General features: G+C 47.0%; 1 protein-coding gene across 11 annotated transcripts in view; it reads right to left on the bottom strand.

The window, feature by feature from the left end:
* The window catches only part of Erc1 (ELKS/RAB6-interacting/CAST family member 1), a 137,341-nt gene that overhangs the window by 39,165 nt on the left and 78,772 nt on the right, over positions 1–19,404 (bottom strand). For 6 of the 11 annotated variants that reach the window (XM_069988848.1, XM_069988851.1, XM_069988842.1 and 3 more), the window contains 2 exons: positions 18,028–18,159; positions 7,012–7,172 (listed from right to left, as the gene is read on the bottom strand). In XM_069988848.1, the coding sequence (XP_069844949.1) occupies positions 7,012–7,172; positions 18,028–18,159 (293 nt within the window). The remainder of the gene's footprint in view (positions 1–7,011; positions 7,173–18,027; positions 18,160–19,404) is intronic. The other 5 variants (XM_069988850.1, XM_069988853.1, XM_069988846.1 and 2 more) reach the window with 1 other exon arrangement.

The following is a 19,404-nucleotide window of genomic DNA, read 5'->3' as shown; positions in this document are numbered from 1 at the left end:
TCCCGTCCTTGTGAAAAACGAATCAATGGACAGGCTGAGTCATCCCTAGAGAAGGTACCCTCTGGGAGAAGGCTTGTATGCAGTCCTTGCAATTGCACAACAGGGATCAGACCTCTGTTCTCATCTGTGTTCTTTAAACAAAAAAGGGGGAACTGTAGAGAGCTGCGAGAGGCCGCACCTGGAAGATGGCGCCGGCTTCCGCCCTCCGCCTTCCCGATGGCGAGTGCTCTCGTGGTAAACAACTCCTGATATGGCTAAGGCGAAGAATCTGGCTTGCTTCTGTGCACCTGAACCTATTGGCGGTTCCCACGTGGCGTATCAGGGTTGGCTACCCAGCGGGTATTTAAGGCTGTGGAGAATTCTCCCCGGGGTTGGGGTCAGAAGATTACTAAAAGGTCCTGAATAAACTGCGGAGAGAAGAGTCCGGTGTCGCGTCTCCTTGCTGGTCGAGGCGGTAGCGACACTGCCATATTCAATATCCATTTCTACGAGTGTCGCTTTCATGGTCATGTTTCAATCACAAAATCATGTCAGGGTACCTGGCCCCTCTCCTAGAAGAACAAATACTTTATTTCTGCTTCCACACAATTAAAGAGAGAGAGAGACAGACAGGTAAATTCCATGCTAAATTTCACCCCTATGAACATGTCTTCCTATCTCACCCTGCAGAAATAACGTATTTGTTAAACATGCCAGGCGCATTTTTGTGATGGCTCAAGGTTTGAAAATAATGGCCCAAACTCAGGCTTTTATTGTCCATGGTGAGCTCATCTCATGAATTTATTTCACCGACAATGCTAAAATATAATTTACTTATTCTTAAGTAAATATAGATCACCTGTTTTTGTTCAATGAGTCCTGTAGTGTACAATATAGTTTATAAGACTCTAAATGGAAAGGCGAAATCTACAGTAACACGCCAATACAGTGAAGTCCTGTTATAAACGACAGGGCTGTTTTTAGTGATGGTTTATGGGGCTGAGCTACAGCTGCACACTAGTGGCTCTATCACTCCCAGGAGAAGAACTTGTGTGTCACGGAGGATCTGACAGTGATGTGCACACACACACACACACAGGGCTTACACCAGGAGCACAAGTGATGTCAAGAACAAGTTCTACAATCACGCAACTCCAGCTGTGTGACCCGATAACACAGCCTGTTTCCGAGTTTTAAAATCTGTGTGGTTAATTTACAACCTTTCTATCTTGTATATGATACAAAGTGAAAAGCTAACTAACAGAGGTAAATACTATCTTTTAAGTCACATAAAAATATGCCCACATATAACACAAATAATATGGGATGAATTACACATCAAAATTGGTTCTTAGAATCAGCCAGGCACTAGTGGCACACGCCTGTAATCCTAGCTCCTCAGGAAGCTGAGATCTGAGAATCATGGTTCAAAGCCAACCTATACAGGCAAGTTTATGAGACTTTTTATCACCAATTAACCACTAAAACCTCCCAAACAAACACAGAAGTAGAGCTGTGGCTCTAAGCGATAGAGAATGAGCCTTATGCAAAAAAGCTCAGAGACAGCAGCCAGGCCCTGAATTCAAGCCATAGGATTAGCGCACACATACCCAAGTTAGAATCATAGCCTACTGAATAGTATCCCTATTGGCTTTTGAAAACAGGAAACACGACTAGTAGTAGTGACTTGAGACTAGGGAATGAGAGATGAGGAGAACGATACCGTGCAACACGAAGCAGCAGAAACCCTAAGGCAAGAATGAGTGTCAATCAGTTCAGGAGTCAGCAACGGGAGGGGGGAACGGTGAGTGTCTGGCTCCTGGCAAAGTCTGTCCCCAGGGGCTGAAGAGAAGTCACCTCACAGCCTGAGAGCTGTGCATGCACTTTGGGCGATTACGTGGAGACACTGCTGCTTGGAGCGGGGCCTGTCCACCCGTGGGGTCTGTGGCTGCCCATCGACAGACCCCCACGCTCCGTGCTCTGTGCCAGCCCCCTCCCAGCCCTGGGTGGCGGGAATCGCCAGTTGCTCTTGGCTCCAAAGGCAGCGTCACCTGCAGGGTTTCATTTTTCTGTTTGACACCTCGGTGTTGATTTTCCTGTGCATTACAAATGAACCCTCTCCAGTGCTTCTCACACAATGACACAATCACGCCATTGTAACTCGGAAGAGGATTAATGATTGGGTTTTATTTGATTGTAGTTTTGATTAATCCTGACTTTGTTTAATTGGTGACCTTTGCAGAATCCCAAGGGCTGGGAATTAGAATATGGACACTGCTTCACTGTACTCTGGGTGGTTTGCGCCTGCCAATTTATTTCATGCCCCATTAGCCACAAAAGCTATGACATTTTAGTCCAAAAACAGCTCCTGAGCTTTTCAGGGTAGAGGTACAAATCCTGTATGAGCTTTTCATTTTGAAGTAAATACGGTAAACCAATAATTAAGTCTCCCCTGGCTATGCCTGTAGCTTCTAGCTCCTGTCGGCAGGCATCTTGGTACCGTGCCAAAGCCAGGCAAGTCTTACCATGATGCGGCTACCCAGTTTTCCATGCTTCAGAATTGTTTGTGTGACAGGGTAGGGGGAAAAATAATTTGTTTTTAACTCCCACCCAAATTAGAACACTGCTAAATATTCCTCTGGAATCCAAATCAAATCCATAGCAATTAATTTTAGTTTGTGTTAAACCTTACAGCTTTAGGACTAAAGGTAACAAAATGTTCTGGACTCCCTACAGAAGCAATACTCTGAACATAGGCTCACACCCTCTGTCTACAGGTGCTTGTCCAGATCCTGCTTCCCTGACAGCGGAAGGCCAATGGGAGCTGAGTGCGTTCCAAGAAGACGCTGCATGTCCACCCCCGGCCCGAGTGGTTTTCAAATCATCAAACTATATATCTTGGGTAGCATAAATAATAATGGTTTGATTTTACACAGTAGGAGTTTAATCATAGACGGCCAAGGGAAAAAATTTACATCCCTCAAACATGATCCAATTCCACCCCCGTCAGCTGGTGAAACACTTCTTTTGGCATACAGTATCTCCACGGGAGGAAAGGCAAGCTCGGCTAGTCAAGAGAAGCTGCCAAAGGGACAGTTGCTATCATGTAAGAAAACTGCTCTTTTGTGAGTGAAAGCAACCGTGCTTCCCAATCCTATGCTATGGGCGGCCACCACTCCCGCAAGTGCTTGGTCTTAAACAAGTCTTTCTAGCTTAGCGGTAGTTACGTAAAGGACCAGGAAAAATCTTTACAATTGCACTCACATAGAAAAACCCCTGTGATTTCAGATGTTCATAGGAAAACGAAAGGTTCCCTTACTAACAGCGAGGCAACGACACAGCTCTCTGCCTTAGCCTCCGGCACTGCTGATGGAGGCTGGTCTCATGGGTCTTCCTCAACTGCAATTCCATGAAAACAGCATTAATAAATTTAATCTTGCACTAGTGGAGCAAGGAGCAGAAGTGAACCATGCCAAAATACTCTGCATGGGATTTGTGCACAATAGTTTGTGTGTCTTGTGTAATGACTTATTCCTTCTAAGGGATGAAATCAGCACACCATTGGTCATTAGCAGAAAGCTGACTGCCACACGTACAGCTGTGCTGGTGGAGCATCCTTCTGACTAGGTCCTCTTTCACAGCTGGAGGTCAGAATTCAGGACAGCTTCATCTAGCAAGGCCTCGGGCGCTACTCAATGGTACGGCAGCCCTCATCACTGAGGTAATGAATCATGTTACACCTGCCAATAAAACCAAGTCACAACAAAGCCACAGATGTTACGTGGAGAGAGGGAAATGCACAAGTGACTGTCCCATTTCACCAGGAATGCAGTAACTGCTCCAGTTTCGGCCCAGCGTGTGTTGCTGCGTGGAACAAGGCTGCTGGTCTACTTCCCAGCAGGAAGCTCAGCTCCCAGGCCCGCCTCGGCCCATTTCAGCAGCGCAGTGCGCGCCTCTCAGTCTGGGCCTACAGCTTGTGGATTGTGCAGGGCCTAATGAGATCCGGAGGTGTTTACCATGAGGCCGAACGGAACGCTGAGCAGGCTGGGGACACGGGCCTTTTCTTTACAGTATACTGGGAAAATAAACTATTCCTAACACACACGGAGCGCGTGAGTCAGAATTACCAGCACAAGTCAGTCTTGCAGAAACTTGGAGAACAAAATGACGCTTCAGAAATGAAGGTGCAGAGCAGTAGGCCAGTCTTCCACAGTGGCCTAAGACTGTGGTCCTAGAGTTGGAATTACCCCACCCACGAGCAGTGGCCACTGCGTAGGCAAACATGCTCAGCCGACCATGTTGGAGGAGCTGGAGAGGATTTTGGAGGCTATGATGGACAGATGAGAGCCGGTGCAACGTCTGCAGGTCTGGTCAGCGCTACCTTACATCCCCTGCCACGCGTGCTTCCTGACCCCTCTTCCCACCCTCACCCCACACCAACCACAGGAAACGAAAGCAGCAAACCCTCCACAACACACTGGTTGTCAAAACATCTTCATAATATGCAAGGGAGTTATTTTTGTATGTCCACTGTGAGTATGCTAATGGAATTCTTAAAGAATCTCGTTTTATAGTATGTCAAGTAACTCTAAACATGGCTAATGTACAGAAAATAGGCAAAAACAGCAGAGAAATACATGAAGGACAATAAAATACAAAAAGCCAACAAAATCAAACCCAGCTCTTAAAAACAGAAAATTCTGACTATAATGTGCCACCAAAAGCACTTGAGCTTGCTCTCAGGACCTGGGCACACAGCAAACATGTCGGGGGGGACTGCCCTGAGCCTCAAAACCGACTTGGGTATGCAGCGGGCCCCGCTGTAGTGGTGGGCAGCGCTGGGCCTTGCTCTGGGGAAAGGCGGAGACATACAACCGGAACTACACGAAACATTTCAGATACACAAACGCTAACACCGAGGTAAGCCAGGCAGTTACAACTATAACCTCCACAAACTTGAACATATAGGAACAAAACTTTACTGCAACAGTTTCTCACCCAGGGTGTGATAAGAAAAGCCTGCAGATAAATCATTATAGCATAACACAACGTGGTGAACCAGATAAAACGGCAACAATCAAAATACATGCCACCTAAGTACCTTTCATCGTCATCCGTCTGTTGTTTTTATTTTCTAAAGGACATCTCTTCGTGGCTTTGTTTTGATTCCAGTCAGGCCAGCCTCAGCCTTCCAAACACTGGGATTGTAGCACTGGGAGCATTCGTGACGGCTCTTGAAGAGCTTTTCATTCTAGATGAGTTCAATTTATGGCTTTTTTTTTTCTTCCCCTCTCAGAGTTACTATGTATTGTTTAGTAGGGAACTTCTGCTTGCCTCAAAATTTTGTTGTCTTTGGAAGGTTATAGTTTTGTCTTTTTTATTGTCGGTGATCCACTTTCAATGAATTTCTGTGTACAATGTACAATGTCAGCCTTTCATTGCACATTTACTCTACAAACATCTAGTTGTACTCTGCCCCCTGCTAAAGACAATTACTTGTCCATTAAATGTTAATAGTATCTATAATCATGCGTGTAGTTTGTGAGGGACGTGGTACAGACATGGGTGGAAAGATGATTGGTATTGTTGTGAAAGATGTAACCCTGAATGTGCAATGCATCTTAAGTGCTATCTACAGAAACAAAAATCTGAGTTAACATGCATGTGCGTGTGTGCACGCACACACACACACACAGGACAGTCATCTAAACACATGTACCTAGAGATCCTAGTGGTTTCCATTTTTCACTGTGTGTTGACATTAATTAGGCTCTGAGTAAATATACTTATTTAATTCCTGCTATTTCATGATACTCTGGATAACTTATAAACTAAATGGATTAACAAACAAAACAGAACAAAACACATTTGCTGGGCGGGGTGGAGCACTTGTCTCTTGTGTGCTAGGCACTGAGTCCCATCTCCAGCATAAAAAGGAGGGCCACGAAGCAGTCTGGAGGGTCCTTAGAAAGCTAAAGATTGACCTCCCTTACGACCCAGTCATACCACTTCTAGGCATCTACCCTGAACAACAGGAACCAATATACAAGGACACATGCACCTCCATGTTTATTGCAGCACTATTCACAATAGCTAGGATATGGAAACAACCTAGATGCCCCACCACAGATGAATGGATCCAAAAATCGTGGTATCTATACACAATGGAATATTATGCAGCCATTAGAAATGACAAAATAATGGCATTTGCAGGGAAATGGATGGAGCTAGAAGGAATCATGTTGAGCAAGGTAAGCCAAGAACGAAGAGACAAACGGTACATGGTCTCCCTGATAAGTGGATGCTAAATCCAAAATGTTAGGTGATATGACAAAACTTAAGATATGACAGGACTTAAGAAACAAAGAACTCCCACTCATCTGGTTGAACCACTACCAAATATCCCCATGCTGCTGATCACATATATGGTATATAACATGTGAGCACCGTTATATATTACAGACTGTGATAGACAATTTGCTCCAGGAAAGTTAGAATGAACTTGTGACTTTAAATGAGCATCATTATTCCACAATACTGTGAATTTCCGGAAATTAAGTAATCACTTAATCACAATCAAAAAAAAAAAAAAAAAAAAAAGAACCTTGGGGAAGGGAGGGAGGGAGGGGATGGTATGGGGAAAACAATTGAGGGGGTAACAATGTTCAAGAGGAAGTGTACTCATTACCTCACTCATGTAACTGTAACCCTCTGTATAGTATCTTTACAATAAAAAAATTAAAAAAAAAAAGAATTCCAGAGAGCTAATGCAACACACACACATATGTGTACACGCATACACGCACACACATGCACACACGTACTATAGTAAGTACCTTAAAACCTGGTAAGAGGAGGCAAAAAACAATTCTGTCAAACCAAGGACTGAGGCACAGAAAATCAGATCCATTGTAGGAAGTGAGGTGCAGGCAGCAGCACACCTAGACTAAGTATGTCAGGGATAATGAAGCCAGTGCCAGAAGAAGAAGTCCTTCTACGATGCACTGGCCTTCAGAACAAAGCTGTACTTACTTCATCTCCAGAACTTCCTCCAAGTGTTTCCTCCTCTCGGCTCGAAGGTTGGTCAAATGCGTCTCCTTCTCTGCCAGGGACTGCTGCGTGGAGGACAGCTTTGCCTTCATGGACTCCAGTTCCTGCTTGACCTTCTCCATGGCCATCAACAGCTCCTCCACCTGCGGGGAGTGCCAGAAAGGGAAGAAAGCATACACTGGTCACGTGTGGTGCCAGGAGCCAGGCCACGTGCAATCCTGAGCCCATCGCCGTGAGGACCTGCATACAGAGCACACAGACACCCACTCCTCCCTCAGGAGGATCCACGGGGCAGATCCCCTGACGCTGGAACTCTCTCAGTGTAGGTCAGGAAGCACTTAATTTCCTCTTGGTTATGCTTGGATAGAATGTATAATTTCCTTTTTTTGCAAGGGCAAACAGTCACAGGCTGCCTTTCGTGCATGTCATACAGAAACGGCCTAGAAATTTCCAGGATGTAACATGAAATACAAAAATATGAATAAAATCCTAATAATCTTTGTAGAAACTTAGAAAATAAAGGACGTAAGTCTGACTGACTCAGCTTGCACAGGGACTAGTGTGGTATTTTACCTCAATGAACATTTTAATGGTTTACGCCATTAAGAATTTCTTCTCAAGCCGGGCGCTGGTGGCTCACGCCTGTAATCCTAGCTACTCAGGAGGCTGAGATCTGAGGATCGAGGTTCAAAGCCAGCCCGGGCAGGAGAGACCGTGAGACTCCTATCTCCAATAAACCACCAGAAAACTGGAAGTGGCGCTGTAGCTCAAGTGGTAGAGCGCTCGCCTTGAGCTGAAGAGCTGAGGGACAGCGCCCAGGCCCAGAGTTCAAGCCCCACGACCGACAAAAAAAAAAGAATTTCTTCTCAGACGCTTTCTTGCTTATAAGCCAGTGGGTAGGAGTTTATTGTTTGCTCATTTTAAACAAAGTAGGAGGAAAAAAAAAGTCAAAATCCCCAGACATAAAAAGAGGTAGAATGTTTCAACAAGGAAAAAAAACACAAAACAACTAGCCTTAATAGAAATGAGACCTCAAACAAAACCAGCCTCCACGGTGAAGCACACAGGGCGCAGACTCATAAAGCAAGGCATGGACTTCCTCGGCCAGGTCCACTTACCTGGGCTGTTTGCCAAGGGAGAAAGGAGAGCATCTTCTTTTAATCCAGAGGCAAAAACCATGCTGAGGGGAGTACCCACCAGACTATGTTCATACCCTGACCAGGTTAGCGGCTTTTAGTGCTGACACGGCCCTGCTCCCCAGCTGCTGAGGGTCAAGGAATAATCATGGCACCAGTAAAGCTTCCGTGGAGGTAGAAATGAGCCTGCCATTCACTGGGTCCTATGCAGACCCAGCAGTGTCCCGGTACCACCGAGAGCCAGTCTGCAGACACAGGGACAGAGCAAGCCACCGCCCAGCCCTAGTGGGGTTCACACCCATCAAGTGCGCACCTCCTGCCTGACCACTGCTGTGGCGACTGTGCTCAGCTGGCTCCTGGCAGCACCTGCATTACTTTAAGAGATCACCAAGGTAGACAGGCAAGGCTGGTGCTCTACCACCTGAGCCATGCTGCTGCTTCTTGCTTTTTGATGGTTAATGGAAGAGAAAGAATCCCCAGGGATACTGGCTTCAAGACGCAATCCTCAGATCTCAGCTTCCTGAGGAGCGAGGATCAGGTGTGAGCCACCAGCCGCCAGCTTCTCTAAGGATCTTTTTAGGCGCCAACTTACGAAATGCATGCGTATGTAATCAACTGCTTCTCTGGAAGTGTTTTCCTGGCATCTAGTCTGGCATGTGTAAAAGATGTGTTTTTCCTGTCACTCAAAACTTTTACTTTCAGAGTTTTATTTTAGTTAGTAGAGCAGTTTTCTTAGAGAAGGCTTAATTTTCCCATCCATTTGCATGCCAGACCGACACGGTTTATAGTCTCAGACGACACATGTTTCCAAGTAGGTTTTACAGTTTTTTAGAATACAAGGAAAGAGTGGTACCATAAACCAGGATCTCCACTCACCCACCAGATTTGCTCTGGTCCCAAGACAGGGCAAGAGTTTCACAGTCCCATTTGGGTCACCTCATTTTCTGCCAACCAGGGTAACGCATGCAGCTAGCAGATTCGAGTACCTATTCTACTCTGTGCCTACCACCCAGCAGCTGCTGGAGAAGACCAAGTCTCATTACTGAGAAACAAATATAGTAAGAGCTAAGTATAAAGAGGAGATACATCTTCTGCTAAATTACTCTATTATCTGAAAATATGCTGCAGGTCACAGTACTTTTAAAACACACACACATACACAGAGCCCTGACCAGAGCCAAGATTCAAGCAGTAACATGCTAAGGAGAGGGCTCTGGGCTGGGCAGTGAGTGCCAGCAGGACCAGATGGTGCATTTACATCACAAGCTAATCGACTCCGAGTGGGAATAAGAAGGGAATAAATGATGATTTCAACACAACCTATTTTCCTTAAGAAATAGGAGCGACTACAGGGCCTCAGATCCTGGCAACTATACCTTCAAGATCCACTGCCCCCTGCTTGGAGAGCAGAGGGCGTCTGTGGTTTCCAGGATGCTTACAGTCTCACTGTCGTTTCCTCGAAGGGCTGGAAGTCCATCTCCAGATGAAGAAAACGATCAGAAGAAAAAAGAAATGGCACCAAAAAAACCCCCAAAGTTATCTAGTGGTTAAGTAGTCACCACCCAGGCCAGACTGTTAACTCAAAAAATTCACTAGTTCTCTCCTTTAATTATGTTTTTAAGTGTGTGTGTGTGTGTGTGTGTGTGTGTGTGTGTGTGTGTGTGTGTGTGTGTGTACTGGGGTCTAAACTCAGGGCCTCGCACTCTTGTTTGGCTTCTTCTACTCAAGGCTGGCTCTACCATTTGAGCCACAGTTCCACTCTGGACTTTTGCTGGTCAATTAGAGATGAGATCATCTCCTGGGTCAGGTTGGCTTTGAACCTCGCCACATGTACAATAGCCCCACATGGGGCAGGAGAGGGAGGAACAGGACAAAGAAGGAACTCAGGCCATGTTGGGGATTTTGGCCTTTGTTCCCAAACCCACAGAGGACACCAAAGAGATCAGATCAGAAGAGCAAGGAGATTTAGAATGACAAAACTCAGAATTAATACAAGGAAGGTCTAAGCAGACTAGAGACAGAAGCAAAGTCTAGGATAGTGGATTCGAATCGGGTTGGGGGAGACAAATGAGCTGCAGGTTCAACTGATGGGAAAGACAGCGTCCCTCAAAGGACAGGACACTTCACATAGAGGGAGGAGGCCCTGCTGAGTGAAAAGGAGAAAAGTGGGCCCCACGGTTGAGAGCCAGGAACAAAGAGATACTGGAAATAAAGGCCCTTGGGAAAGAAGTGGGGAAGACCAGGTAGCAGGTGGTTCCAGACATGGCTAGTTTCTCGGTCAGAGGTTAGTGAGGGCCCAGCTGTTTTCCATGAACACCTTCAGGGCTGTCGCTGAGTGCCACAGCCTAGAAGAAGAAAAGAGTCGTTCTAAGATGACAGGATAATGGCGAACATACAGTGGACAGATACAGGCCAACTTGGAGGGTCAGCAGGAGGAGGAGGAGGAGGAAGAGGAGGAGAGAGGGCTCCATCGCAGCGGAGCACAGATGATGGGCTTGCTTCTTGGACAGTGTTTGGTGGAAACCAGGAGGAGAGGCTCAGCGATGTTAGCAACTCATGTCTCTAAAGGGGATACTGCTTCTAACAGACCACAGTCTCAAAGTCTCAAAGCAGTCTCAGAGGCTACCAAAGCACTTAAACGGTTAACTTCTTATGCTCATGTCAGCGTATGTGAAGACACTGAATTTTTTTCCCATCTGTTCATTAAAATTTTTATTCAAGAAATTCTTAGTGATACTTGTGTGTATGTGCACACACACGTGAGTGCACCTGAGCATGCATCTGCTGTGTACTGGGGGCTTGAACTCAAGAACTCAAAGGGTTTGCTTGCTTGGCTGGTGCTCTACTCCTTGAGCCATGCCTCTAGCCTGGCTTTCTAACTGGCCAATTGTAGCCACTAGCTGGCTTTGAATCACAATCCTCTGATCCAGCCTCCGGGGTGAGTAGCCAGGATTACAAGTGTGAGCCACTGGTGCCTGGCTTTGCAGCCGCTCTTGACATAAGCTAATGGTAACAGACGCACTCTGGGGGTTTGGTGATGAGTCCCTTTCTCTCTTTTCTCCCTGATCAGATGAAGGGCCTGAGAAGAAAAGGTCACAGACACAGCAAGGAAGAGGAACCACATTCCCGCCATGCAGCTTTGGGTGGTAGAAAACATCCTGACAATGTTGCATTTTCCCTTTAAATGAATACAACCAAAGGGTTAGAACAGATAAAAATCAGCAAGTGACGCTCTGGGTGGGTGGGGACTTTGCCATGCCTCAGATGTGGTGCACACCCCACGGGCTAGGTCTATAAACCGGAGCGCCCAGAGGAGCTTCGCTGGTAGAGCAGGGAGACCCACACCGCTGGCCGCCCTCTCTCCTGGCACTGTGGCCACGTGTCTGGCTGCTATTATGTGGTGGTACCCGACCTTTCACAAATGAAGAAAAACGTAAAAGGAGGTGGGAAACCTGTCCGTGTGGAAGGAACGCTTCTTTTTCAAGCGATGTCCAATTTCCTCTCGTCTGGTCAGATGGCTTAGGGAGATAAATCCTACAATGGAAGCTCGCCACTCCCGGTGGAGCCTGAGAAATCAGACATCAGAAAGCACAGTCGTGCATGTTCAAAGCCACTGTCACCCTGGTGCTCTGACAAGTATAGAGGCAAGGACAAGCCCAGGTCCAGCGTGTAATCGCACAGACCAGTAACTCACAGCACTGCTGGCAACACTGCATCAGAGATGGAAAAATAAAAGTCTGCCTTAATGCACTGAGAACAAACCATTGTTTTGGCAGACTGAGTTTTTTAAATTAAGTGTCTCCTCTAATATGCTTGTTTTGGCAACATGTGGCTGCATTCTGACTAAGTGAAACAAAAATTTAGTAATTTCCTTGTCCACAGAAGCTCCAGGGGTCTCCTGGAAGAAAGAAGGGTAGAAATAACGTGAAGAACTTAGCCAGGCAGCAGTGGCTCACACCTATAATCTTGGCTACTCAGGAGGCTGGGATCTCAGAATCAGTTCGAAGCCAGCTTGGGCAGGAATGTCCTCTTATCTCCAATTAACCAGAAGAAATGCTACAAGTGGCGCTGTGGCTCAAGTGGTAGCTCTCCAGCCTTGAGCAATAAAAGCTAAGGGACGGTCCAGGCTCTGTGTTCAAGCCGCAGTGTGTGCGTGTGGGCACACGCGTGACAAAGCAGGTGCGGATCATCATTTTATTGCGCTGCACCTGGGTCTGAGAATTCTGGAGCATCCATCAAGTTTGGGCTATGTGAATAATTTAGAAAGAGAAGCACAAATAAAGGAAGAGTGGTGACATTTTCCCCTGAACATGATGCTCTGAGAAGTTCTCTTGTAAAACAATCTTCTCCTAGGATAAAGTAAATACTGAGCAGCCATATAAAACCTGAAATTCTGAATACTTCCTCAGCTGAAAGGATCTGGACATTTCAAATGGGCAAAACCCTAACTGCATTTCATTATGGAAAAGAGCCACCGCTTCACTATCGTGAAGGCGTGCTCAGGGCTTGGAGCCTCTGCTGAGGAGCACCTGCGATGATGGGACCAACCAGCGTTGTAAGAGTTCTTCGTGGCCAGGCAGGGTGACCCACACGGTAACCTCAGCTCCGTACGCAGGCAGAGGTCAGGAGGAGCACAGTTCAAGCCGGCTAGGTAAAGTGAGATTCTGTTTCAGAGTCAAGCCAGACGGGGTGGCATGTGTCTGTGGTTCCACCTATGTGCAAGGCTGCAAAGTTAGCACAAAACCCTATCTGGAAAAACTCACTTTGCCAGAGGAGGAAAGTCAAAAGCTACAATTTAGTGTCTGGCATCCCAGAGGGCATAAGCAAGGGTGCGTGAGTGAGTGTGTGTGTGTGTGTGTGTGTGTGTGTGTGTGTGTGTGTGTGTGTGTGTGTGTGTGTGTGTGTGTGTGTGTGTGTGTGTGTGTGTGTGTGTCACATGCACACGGAGGACTCTTCTGGTCATGATATCTGCAGGCCATCTTGCAGTTACTACAATCCTCACAAGTTATCCTGGTGGAGGTCATCAGTGGACTCTCGGGGTGTGGCACGGTGCCGTCTCCCACACAGACGCAGCTGTCGTTCTGTATAAGCTCACGGAGACTACAGAACTTACCCTAAGTCACAGCTGAGAAACGAGGAACGGAACCCACAGCACTCGGCTGTGGTGCGACGCACTGTGAGCTCACTGTCAATCGTGCGGTGACGCGGGAGTGAGCGGCGGGCAGCGCAGGGCACACCCGCGTGGACTCTGTCCGGTAGAACAGAACTGACCCCACCACGCACATCCCTCTGGGAAAGTACCTTTCGCTGAGAACAGCAGCCCAGGTGCAGCCAAGGAGAGCGCACGCTGCGCATACAACCCCATGGGAAGCATGTGGCTCACGGCGGCCCCCATCTGCAGTGACGAGGCTTGCCACACTTCCAGCAGGAGGGAACTCAGAAAGCGCCACCCAAGACGCCACCGCAGGCAAAGTATTATTCACCATCTGTCCCAGAAGTGCTAGATTCCAGAAGCCGTTTCTGGTGGAGGGGATGCACGCAGGGTGTCACGCGATCACACCCAATGTTACATCACGTCTGCTGGGAACACGGCGTCCGCAGGCCTCGGACCCATCTGCAGTCAGCAGTCAGGGTGCCCGCTGGTTTTGTTCTGTTTTGTTTCCAGTTCTGTTAATCTTTCCATTTAGTTACAACTTTTGAAAACAGAGATGTAGTGCTCTTGTTGGATAAAAATGAAAACAAACCTACATTAAGAAATGTTTCCGGGCTGGGAAGGTGGCTCAGCGGTAGAGTGCTTGCCTTGCATGTATGAGGCCCTGGGTTCCATTCCTCAGCACCACATAAGCAGAAAAAAAAAGCCAGAAGTGGCGCTGTGGCTCAAGTGGTAGAGTGCTAGCCTTGAGCTGAAGAGCTGAGGGACAGCGCCCAGGCCCAGAGTTCAGGCACATGACTGGACACCCCCCCCCCCCAAAGAAACATTTCCCATTTTGCCAAACACTTTCAAAAGGAAAAAAAACGGTACAAAAGACAAATCCAAATGCGTTACTTTAGGAATTTCTGTTACAAACCACTCACGCTCAGAGATGGACTTCACTGTGGCGCATCGCGTGGTCGTGGAGTAAAGGGAAGCCTGGGCTTCGGGATCACGTCAGGAATTCTCTGGTGGCTGTCTGACCCCAGCTGGCAGTTACAGAGGAAGTCATGGCAGCTAAAGTTCTGATAATCCAGGTTTGATGAAGGTGAATTTTAAGGGCATTAGGAAAACAGATTAGAGCAAAGGAATCCAAAGGTTCTCAGCTAGCTCTGTTGCATCGGAAAGCCCCATGATTCTCACTGCCATATTCATTATATATAGGCTTATTTGCTTTTTGTGAAATTACTAACCATGAATCTAGAAAGAGGATATGTGTTCTTGCCTTTTTTCCTATTATCTGAGGATACTTGCTAGCATTCTAAGATTTTGCTAAGTGCTTTATTAAACCTGAGATCCATTTTTGTTGTTGTTATTTCAAATCGTCTCTGGCATACTTAGATGAACATGATTTAAACACAGGGGCAGGGATCTTCCGTTTTGGAACAGTTACTGAGCACAGAACCACGTCCATTTGCACTGGAGCTTACCCATCTGAGCCGTGTGCTCTTCCGTTCCCACTGGGATCCAGTGTATAAATATGTAACAATTCCAAGGGGAAATGGAAGGCAGGTTAGAAAAGCCTCCACCCCTGGCCCACACCCCATCTTACTTACTCTATGTGTCTGAAAGTGGCTACATTCATAGTACAGAGCTTTAGTTCTTCTTCCCCATCTGTCCTTGGAGACTGTGCTTATTATAGACTTCTTCTTTTTTTTTTTTTTTAACACATCTCACTACTTGAACATTGTTAATTTCAGTAACAAACGGAAATGCAGGACCATAAGTGGTTGCCTTACTACAGACCATTTCCTCTACCTTTTGATCATCTCATATACATTCTCAGATCAGCCGGGGAAGCCAAGCATGGTCAGCTCTGGTATGGGGGCACCGCCATTCCACACCCTCCCCCAGTACGCCAGCCACGGCAGGCCTGGAAGCGGCAGCCTGTAGCGCCTGAAGCCCCTGTCCACTGCGGCCTGGTCCGCAGCCAGCTGTCACCAGGGAGGCCAATGTGATGTCCTTCCTGCAGGCTTGCTCTAGGACCTGTCAAGTGACTGATGTCACCACCAGTCACCGTGACAGAGAAGAGGAGCTCCCTGACATGAGGGCCAGGGTCCAGACCCACCTGGCTCTCGATTTCAATAGGAGCCTGATTATGTGATGGCAAGGAGAGCTTAACCGTTTCATCTCTTCAGGTCTTAACCAAAAAACAGGCACATTCCACATGCTGACTGGCAATGCTTCAAAACACTGTCTTCCACTTTAATAGTTTTAAAAACCTGTCAGAAACCAGTAAGTAATCTGGCTATCTTGCTAACATACAAAAATAAAGAAAACAATTCTCCCTGGTTCTAGAAACTTGTTTGCATATGTAACAGTTGTAGACTGCCCAGCTGATCATTTCTAGAATCTTCACCAGAGATAGAAATGACTTACAAGAGAGCTTATGACTTACAAGGATAAGAAAGTGACTCAAATATATATTAAAAACTTCTGTAAGCTAGAAAATGTAGCCAAATGAAGCCAAATGAAAGCAATCAGTATTAAAAATCTTATTTTAAGGCAGGAAAAGATGACACAAATCTTGAAAATCTAACACTGAATTTACCAATAATGGTAAGAAGTACCAATCCTACTAAGAATAAATAAAGTAGGATTAAAGAAATTTTCATAACTGGATTAGTTTATATGTCCACTATGCGTTTCTAATGTCATTTATGGTTCATGAATATGAGTTGCTATTTCAGAGTTGAAGACCGTTTGCTAGACAAGACTTTCAGTTAGCTCTCACTAGCTAGAAGACTAAAGGCCAGATAAGGGATAGTAATAACCTCTCAATTTTATTTTTCCATTCTGACTACCATTCTGAGTAGCTAAGATTAAGGTTTGAAGCCAGCCTGGACAGATAAAAATCCAAGAGGCTCTAATCTCTAAGTAACAGGCAAAAAACTAGAAGTGGAGCGGTAGCTCAAGTGGCAGAGCACCAGCCTCTGTGAAAAAGCCAAGGGAAAGCCAGAGGCTCTGAGTTCAAGCCCCAGTAACCCAGTAATACATGAGCATGCATGCATACACACACACACACACACACACACACACACACACACACACACACACACACACACACACACACACACACACACACACACACAGGAACAAGAATGTCCTTAAAGCCAAGGGAAAGCCAGAGGCTCTGAGTTCAAGCCCCAGTAACCCAGTAATACATGAGCATGCATGCATGCATGCACACACACACACACACACACACACACACACACACACACACACACACACACACACACACGCTGGAACAAGAATGTCCTTCAACAGGAAGAACTGACATACGGTGGCAAATCTATAGGCTAGGTAAAGAAATGTGCCACCAGTAGCCAAAATATGAATTCTGGCAATGCATATAAATTCCAAAATGTGTATGTCTGATATTTCAGACTTGTTACTAGACGAAAGCAGAAGGAAATCTTTACAGAAAGGAGAAGAGAAAGGAGAGGGCATTTAAAAAATAAAGAAGAGAATGTGCAAGGGGCTCAGTCAAGATGGAAGACAACCCCTGACCCTGAAGGGCTGCGGTCAGGGCGGATGAGCCCCTGCCCTCCTCCCGCCACTGCTGGGGGGCGAGTGCGAGACACATGCCCATGACAGGACTGAAGACACCCGAGATCAGATTCCACACAGGGCACTAAGCAAGCGTGTCCTTGTAGCACACGGGGATGGAGGGCAGCCCGGGTGGGGGCCTCACTCCAGCTCACAGAGACCCCGGCGGTCTCACAGAGACACTTCCCAGCAGCCTCTGTCTGCGCTACGTGGGCTGGACTTACTGATCTCCCACAAAGCCAAGGAAGGGACACGGTCACGGCAGAGGTGAAATGCCATGAACCTCTGCGGGAGGCGGCCTACCTCGGCACCTTCTCGGAACAGACTGACGCCACCTCCTTCACTTACTAGCACTTTCTTCACCTCTGCCTCCCAAGCTTAGATACTCTTCACCAAAGGGTGCGAGGACATAAAGAGAGGTGGCAAGGTCTGAAGTGAGCGCAAGAGCAATGGCGAAAGCCAGAAGCGAGTCACCCTGAAGCCGACCCCCACAGAAGCCAGTCACCCTGAAGCCGACAGCCCCACAGAAGCCAGTCACCCTGAAGCCGACAGCCCCACAGAAGCCAGTCACCCTGAAGCCGACAGCCCCACCAGAAGCCAGTCACCCTGAAGCCGACAGCCCCACGCTCGTCTGGGACCCAGTGCCGCAGTGTCTCCGCCTTCTCTATCTGTCATTGTAACACCCACCTTCCCAACGGCATGGCTCTCCCTTCTAACTCTATCATCCTCCTTTCTAACTGCATTGCTTTTTGAACAGAACAACCTATACAACATATCATCTGCCTGCTATTTGAAATTCCCATCTTTAAATCAGAGATACTTGTGTTTCGTCATCTGGTGAAAAAGCCAGGGTCTCCAATGGCTGAGTTTCGTCTCAGCGCTCATGGCGTGGCTTGTACTGTATGAACACATGGGCAATCAGACTGCTACATGAACACAAGCCAATTCTTGAACAGCTCCATTTCCATCACTGCTGGAGTCTAAATACTTACGCTTGGGGGTCTCTGACACCCTGTAAACATACAACAGCATGTCAACTTGACCTAAACGACGCTGCTTGGGTGTCACCTTGTGTTTACTGGGAAGTGCTGCTATAGTAACGGTACAGAAATCGCAGACCTGTTTCTCAGCACTGGTCCTGGCTGACTCTTCCTGCGCCAGCACCATTTCCCGCTCTGCAGTGATCTGCACACTTTCTCTCAGTGCTTCTTCCAGCTCTTCAATCCTGTCATCCTTCTTACGAAGACTGTCCTGGAAAACGACGGAAGACTGGGTGAGGCAGACGAGTCAGTTGGCCACGGAGAGCCTATGTATCAAGGAAGGGTATGACTTCCTTTGGAAGCAACTCCACGTCAGAGAAGTATGATCAGAGAGGAAAGCAGAGGTGAAGGAAGAAAAGAAGGAAGGAGGTGACGTTTATGATGAAAGCCCAGGGTCAAGTTAGTTAAGCAAGACAGGCATGATGGGTTTGCTTCTGCAGCGGTATTAGAAAGCACCGCTAATAAGGGCTCAATCGTCTGCAAGCAGAAAGCCGATTCTGAACTCCCCTGTCAACTGAGATTCAAGTCAGCTTTGAAGATCTCTACACAGACTGCATATCAAAACATCCTCTTTCCCTGGAAAACTACACAGACTGAATATCAAAACAGCCTCTTTCCCTGGAAAACTATTATGCCTAGATAAAAAAAAAAGTCAAGTGAACAGCATTTTTCAGACTGAATTCTTCATAAAGACCAATATTTGCAAACTACTATTAAAAAGTGAAAAGACTACTGAGTGCCGGTGGCTCACGCCTGTCATCCCAGCTGCTCAGGAGGCTGAGATCCAAGGACCGTGGTTCAAGCCAGCCCAGACAGGAAAGTCCATGAGACTCTTATCTCCAATAAACTCAAAAAAGCTGGAAATAGTGCTGTGGCTCAAGTGGTAGAGCACTAACCTTGGGCAAAAGAAGCTCAGGGACAGCGCCCAGGCCCAGAGTTCAAGCCCCAGGATTGAAAAGAAGCGAAAAGATGTTTCTAATATTTTTCAAGAATGTGAAGTAAGCCGGGCGCTGGTGGCTCACGCCTGTAATCCTAGCTACTCAGGAGGCTGAGATCTGAGGATCGCGGTTCAAAGCCAGCCCGGGCAGGACAGACCGTGAGACTCCTATCTCCAATAAACCACCAGGAAACCGGAAGTGGCGCCGTAGCTCAAGTGGTAGAGCGCTCGCCTTGAGCTGAAGAGATGAGGGACAGCGCCCAGGCCCAGAGTTCAAGCCCCACGACCGACCAAAAAAAAAAAAAAAAAAGAATGTGAAGTATTTCTCTTCATCCCACGCATACAACAGGAAACCACAGGATGAGTATGACTGGCTCTACCTGGGCAGGATTCTCTGAGGCTCACCTGGGTTAGGTCAAGTTCAAAATGGAGACAAGTACAAATCTGTCAGAAACAAAATCCTATCAGTCCTTAAGATCTTATAAGACAGTAGAGAAGACTAAATGAAGAAGAGTAGCA

The sequence above is a fragment of the Dipodomys merriami genome, unplaced genomic scaffold, assembly GCF_024711535.1.
Source record: "Dipodomys merriami isolate MVZ:Mamm:240054 unplaced genomic scaffold, mDipMer1.0.p SCAF_368, whole genome shotgun sequence".
Lineage (NCBI taxonomy): Eukaryota > Metazoa > Chordata > Mammalia > Rodentia > Heteromyidae > Dipodomys > Dipodomys merriami.
The sequence above is the reverse complement of the archived record's forward strand: the minus strand, read 5'-3'. Positions and strand labels throughout refer to the sequence as shown.